This window comes from Macadamia integrifolia, chromosome 6, assembly GCF_013358625.1.
Source record: "Macadamia integrifolia cultivar HAES 741 chromosome 6, SCU_Mint_v3, whole genome shotgun sequence".
NCBI classification, from domain to species: domain Eukaryota; kingdom Viridiplantae; phylum Streptophyta; class Magnoliopsida; order Proteales; family Proteaceae; genus Macadamia; species Macadamia integrifolia.
The window spans coordinates 21551275-21557667 of record NC_056562.1 but is presented as its reverse complement, the minus strand read 5'-3'; the positions used below and the strand labels follow the sequence as shown (position 1 = coordinate 21557667).

Genomic DNA, 6393 nt, shown 5'->3' with positions numbered 1-6393 from the left:
CCCACAATTAAGGAGCATACATGTGATCTCGTAGTAGCAGAAAGGAGAGAGACACAAGGGCGAACACTAAGATAGCCTAGTGGTAGCAGCTTCGGCTTGAAGAGCGAGTGCCCCAAGGATTAAAGTATCGGTATTGGTCGCCGTATCGGTCGGTCAAAATTAAAATACGTATCGGAGGGTATCGTATCGTATCGGAGATACACTAAGATACGCTAAAGATACACACATAAATGGATAGAAAACATTTTTTTAAATACTTTTGCATAAAGAATTTGTTAAAAAAAGCTATTGATAACATGTATTATGCATAAACACTAAATTGAGGGTATCGTACTAAGAATTCAAGGTCTGTAGTTGTCCTATAAATGTAAAATCCTTGTTTCCAATCTTGATTTCCACTTTAGTTAGAGAGAAATATGGCTGACAGCAACTTTGGAACAAAAACCCTTCAAAAAATCGTTTTTTTTCTGAAAAATTACCCATATTGGCCATTATATAACCGTAGCGCCGATACGTATCGATATTCACCGATACGTGAGGATATATACAGATACGTACCGATCGATACATATCGATACTCACCGATACGTACCAATACATACCGAAACGTACATTTTACCTCAATTTTATATTTTTCATAGAGTCGTATCGAGGCATGTCGTATCATATCGATGTGTATTAGTGGTGTATTGATGCATATCGGTATCTATTGTAGGATATATATTGATACGAAATGATTTACAAAATTCAATGTATCATATCGGTGTGTATCGTATCGGTCAAATAAATTTAAGATACATATCAGAGGGTATCGTATCAGTATCGGAGATACTTAAAACCATGGAGTGCCCAAGGAGGAGGTTGTGAGATCGCTTGTTGTAAGCATGGTGTATACGGACGTATAGAAGTAGGTGGCTGCTGGCCCGACTAACATCCAATGGGCTAGCCATTGACCACTGGGGCATGGTAAGAGAAAAAAAGAGACACGGGAATCACCGCGTAGTGCATACAGCCTGGCAGTCCTTTCTTCCAATCTTTAAATGCTGATCCACACTCTAACCATTGGCTGAACAGGCGTTATTCTAATTCCCAACCCACCGTACAGGCGTACCCCACCCAGCTCAAAAAACAAGGCGTTATTCCTGAGCGCCGAGCGTCTCTCGCCCTCTCGTTTCTCTCTGTCGTGGACTTCTGGAGGAAGGAGATGGAGTTTCCATTTGGGCATCGCCATCATCACAGCCACCATCATGAGAGAAGGGATGATGAAGAGCAGTACCCACCACCCGGCAACCATGAGCCCTCTTGGCCACCTCCGCCGCAAGACTTCCAACAACCTCCCCCTCCTCCCAATCGCTTTGACTACGAACCTGATTACCCTTCTGTCCACCATGTCTCTCATCACCATTACGAACCTCAATCTGAACCTCAATATGGTTATGCTTCGGTCCACCATGTCACTCATCAGACCCACCAGGAGTTTGATCCTGTTCCATCTGATGATTTTCGCTCTGAAACTCATCACCACCACCACCAACAACATCACAGCCATGGTGGTTCTGGATCTGAACTGTTGAATAAACCCACCAGAAGGGTCTACTCCAAGACTCAAACTGATTATTCTCTCACTATCCGAGATGGGCATGTCATACTCGCTCGATCTGATGAAAATGATCCATTTCAGGTATGTTTCCAATCCTTCATTTTAACCCTTTCTCTCTGTATGTTTCTCTTTCAAGAGGGTTTATTTTATTAGTTCCATGTTTTTTTTGGACTCTGTTGATTTCCTTATCCGGGTTTGTTGTTGTTTGGTAGCACTGGATTAAAGATGAGAAATATAGTACGAGGGTGAAGGATGAAGAGGGTTTTCCAAGTTTTTCTATGGTGAATAAGGCTACTGGTCAGGCTATAAAGCACTCCATTGGAGCCACCCATCCAGTAAGTTTTATATGTAAAACAGAATTTCATTTTTTTTTAGGGAAAGAATTAGAATCATTGAGAGTCTAGGTCGAATAATTACTTTCTTAATTCCACAGTTGTTTTATTTATAGCCGGGGTAAATTATATTTTATAATCTTGACAAAGCTCCGAGGTTTGCTCTTAGTTTCATTAGAAATTATGGATTCTGTTGATAAGCTTCATTGTTTGGAAGTGGATTACAGTCCTCATGGTTACGTATCCTTTGTTTTTTATGGGGGATACCAATCTCTTCACGTCAAAACTTTCTGTTTACACTCTGCAATGCTTTCAATGTAGTAATGATTGGATTGGATGCCTATGGGCCTTGTGAAAGCAACAATAGTCTATCATCTGATGTTCCTGGAAGCACCTCTGGTACCACCCTGATCTAAATTTCCTGGCAAGCTCCTATGATTAAGCTAAGAGACTTGGGATGGGGTGTCCACCGATGCATGATGGTAGATATTTGTGGTGAAGATGTGATAATAACCACTGCCATTCTTTCAAGATCTAATGGAATGGGAAGCCACATTAGATTTGACTGTTGCTTCCCACCTGCCCTTACCATTGTGGTCTTAATCACTTCCTCCACTAATCCAGTATCTCTGAAGATTCTAGTGTTAGTTTTCTACTATATGTTCGTCATTCCAATCAGGATTGCTTTCTCTGTATAGCTTTCCTTGTTTCCTGGAAGCAAAAGTGCCAAGGACCACACCAAAAGCAATGACATTAATAGGGAATACCAATGATTGTTGCAAAGATGCAAAAGAAATTATCCAAACCAACCTTTCAAAGTCACAGTGGAAAGTGGCTAATTGATCCACCCACTGGATGACACTTTCTCCTATTTTGTGCTCAATTTTAGGTTAGAAGCAAAATTACTAATCTTAGGGCATTTGATTGACACAATGTAGTCTTCCTTCTCTCCTATGTAATGATAAGTTGATATAGATTTTAGATACTAAGAACACTGGGGTTTACACACTGTTTGCCTTTTTCTTTCTAAGTCACAAGTGAAGCAACAATTTTATTCGGCCATTGACCAAGGAAAGCGTCTGCAATTGGCATCATACACTTGTTCATGTAGCCATGAACAAGTCAACCAAAAACAAAGAAAAAAGCGGAAAGCGGGGGGCGGGGGGTGGGGGGGGGGGCAAGGGGGGATAAAGAAAACTCAAACTACTCAACAGAAAGGCAAAAAGAAATGCTTTTGCTATATCTTACCACTCTGGCCAATAAATTCACCAATGAGTTCCCTGTTCTCAGAGTTCAATGAAATGAGATAATCCTTTGGCCTGAAAGGTATCTTTCTCTTTTCACCAAGTGTATAAATCAATTGGCTCTTAAAAAGACTCAGTGTAACCCCTTCATGGTACCAAAAGACGCCCTCCATACCTGCTCGTCCCAGGTTTTCCATGCTGCTACCATCAAAAGTTTAATCCAACAGAGCCCCTTTTTTTTATTTTGGTGTTTTGGGAGAGGGGGGTGGGGGGGAGGGGTTGGCTCCCACCTATGCTGGATGGGTTTTCACATGTAAGATATGAATGCATCAGCTTGTTTCATTCTCTCATGATGTTGTCAAAGAGGATCCCATGAAAGCCATCAGTGCTGATTGCCTACTGATCTGCATGGACCATGATCTCTTGTTTACATGATATTTCTTCTTCTGCAACCAATGGAAAACATGATGTTTTCATCATAGTCATCAAGGTGACCCAAGGCGTTGAAGGGACACCATGTAATATAACAATGATAATTTTATATAATAAATTTGATATGAAATATAGTAGTCATATCAATACAATATAATTATACCAGTTATGGTCCATGCAGATGGACAATATATATATATATATATATATAAACAAAGTGTCGGTTAATATAAGCATATTCAGCAAGAAACAAAGCAACGGACATAAATCAATGTAAAACCCAAACCTACGAACATAAATTAATGTGAACTCGAGAAGTGTCAACAAGGTGTACTATTGCCTTGGACCCAAGAAAGAGCCAGGATGCTTAGCCAACTTCTTTGACAATTATGTTTTTCATTCTCCTCTCAACTTTAGTGACTGAAGCACTTTTTGGATGTGAAAATTATTTCTTCCCCACCTCCCACCTCCCACCTCCTTCGTTATCTTTCTATCCAATATGTTTTTTTTTTTTTTTTTTTTTTTTTTTTCCTGGTAAAAATCCAATATGTGAGGTTCATAACATTAGGGGTGTCAATCGGTTGGGCCGGTTTGGTTTCGGTCGGGCTTAATCGGGCTTGAAGACTTTCAAAGGCTACACCGTGTCCGCCCATTTAACTAATCGGGCTTAGTTATTGAGGGTATGGTACACTTTATATTCGGTCGGTCGGTCTCGGGCTATAATCGGGCTACCTTAATCGGGCTTTAGTCGGGCCTTAACCGGGCTACGGACATGTTTAATGTTAAACGGGCTTTAACCGGTTTTTAAACAGGCCCTCTTTAAAATGTGCTCTTCTATTCCGGCCCACTCATGCAAGCCCAAAAAAATGACAATAAATCAATAAATGATACCAAATATAATCATTATTTAAAATGTGAACATGTCTTTACTTTTTAGTTTTTATTCTTTAATTTGGGGGGTAAAATAGGTATTCTACAATCATTAAAGGGTCGGGCCAAGTCGGTGCACAATAGGCCGGTCTCGGTCGGGCGCCCGACGGTCCAAGTAGCAAAATCGAGACCGACCATTTATGAACGGGCCGGGCTCAAGCCCGACACGTTTAATAAACGGTCCGGGCCGGGCCGGTCTATAAACGGTCGGTCCCGGTCGGTTTAGTCGGGTCGGGCCGGGCCACGAATTGACACCCCTACATAACATTGCATTGCTTCACTCAATGCTGATACTCCATTAATAAATTGTCAAGCTGGATTTTGCAGAATAACTGTGACAGGTACATGCTATTTTCTATGTATCAATGTAAAATTTATCTTGAATATAATTCACGGTTTTGTGTCAACAATTTTACCTGCCTTTTCCACAGGATTTTGCAGAATCCTATGTTTGTTCATAATCTTCATTTTTTTGTTCCATCCTATTGCCTTCTTTTTAGAGTGGGAATCCTACTAGCTATTTGTCTGTTGTATTTTCATTCCATCCAGATTTAAGTGCTGCAGGGGTGAATATCTTTTCGTTTTGTTAAAAAATCTATTGCAGGTCCAGCTGATCTCTTACAACCCTGATGTTCTTGATGAGTCAATCCTGTGGACTGAGAGTAGGGACTTGGGAGATGGCTTTAGAACGATAAGAATGGTTAATAACATTCGTTTGAACATGGATGCTTTCCATGGGGATCAGAACCATGGCGGAGTCCATGATGGCACTACTATTGTGCTTTGGGAGTGGAAGAAAGGTGATAATCAGCGTTGGAAGATTTCTCCTTACTGTAAGTATTCAAACATCTCAAACAAATAGCATCAGTAGTTCTCAGGAAATGTCCCAGCTTCTCTAGTTTTAAGGGATTAAGATCATGATTTTCTCTGGGCATCTCACCTGAATCAGGGAAAGGTGATTTGTTTTAAGCAAAGGAAAGGAAAGGAAAGAAATGTCATCCCGTAGTTAGAGAGGGAGATGGAGAGCCTATTTATTCATTCATTCACTTGAAGGCTAACCAAAATTTTCCTTTTTTTGATATTCTTCCCCAACTTATTGCAGGACCTGTGTGCTGTGGAGCCTCCCGTGTTTGGAAGCTTTTGCGACAAGATTATGGTCTTTTGCTACAGGCTTTCTATATTTTCTCGTTGGGTATTATTATGGTGTTCTAGGATTACCATTCTGTATGGGTCAGGAACCAGAGATCATGTATGTGTGCTAGACTCTATGGTTGTTCACCTTCTCATTTTATATTATATATGAATAGTATAGTAATTACTTATTGAAATAAAAATAATAATGGGCAAAAGATTGTTCCCTAGTCGCATGGCTACTGCACTCAGACATAGGAGAAAAAAACCCACCCCTATTGATGCCCATGTGTGTCCCTCATTACCCCCTACATTGGCCATGTGACAAAGGAGTGTTCATTTCCTCATAATAATACATCAGTACATCATCTAAAGGCAACGATGGTATACCAACTTTTTTTCTTATAAGAAGTGATGGAGATAAGGTTTGTGGAGAAGTTCAATGAGCATGTGGTCTAGATGAGGGTTAATTATTGTTGTTGGTTTAGATATTCCGCCTTGATTACGGAGGCTTTAGCTCTGCCGCTGCTTAAAATTAATATCTTTGGTACAAGCGGAGAGGTGGTTGGGAAGGTTGAGGTGGGGTCATCCTTTTCTCATATCTGATATACCTCCTCTTCCCTTCCTTGCTCTCCCCGAACTTGCTTTCCACTCTCTCTCTCTCTCTCTCTCTCTCTCTCTCTCTCTCGGGTCAGGTCATGGTCAAAACTGAAATCGTTGAGTC

General features: G+C 40.7%; 1 protein-coding gene across 1 annotated transcript; it reads left to right on the top strand.

Annotated features, from left to right (window-relative positions):
- Positions 1-1004: 1004 nt before the first annotated feature.
- Positions 1005-5899, top strand: LOC122081013 (ricin B-like lectin R40G3). Its single transcript, XM_042647946.1, has 4 exons — positions 1005-1681; positions 1813-1935; positions 5143-5371; positions 5641-5899. Coding segments are annotated over exons 1-4 (831 nt in total). The 5' UTR covers positions 1005-1204; the 3' UTR covers positions 5643-5899.
- The last annotated feature ends 494 nt before the right edge of the window (positions 5900-6393 follow it).

Coding starts and splice junctions, on each gene's coding strand:
- LOC122081013 (XM_042647946.1), top strand. CDS start 1,205: ATGGAGTTTCCATTTGGGCATCGCCATCATCACAGCCACCATCATGAG. Junction 1,682..1,812: donor ATGAAAATGATCCATTTCAG/GTATGTTTCCAA, acceptor GTTGTTTGGTAG/CACTGGATTAAAGATGAGAA. Junction 1,936..5,142: donor CCATTGGAGCCACCCATCCA/GTAAGTTTTATA, acceptor AATCTATTGCAG/GTCCAGCTGATCTCTTACAA.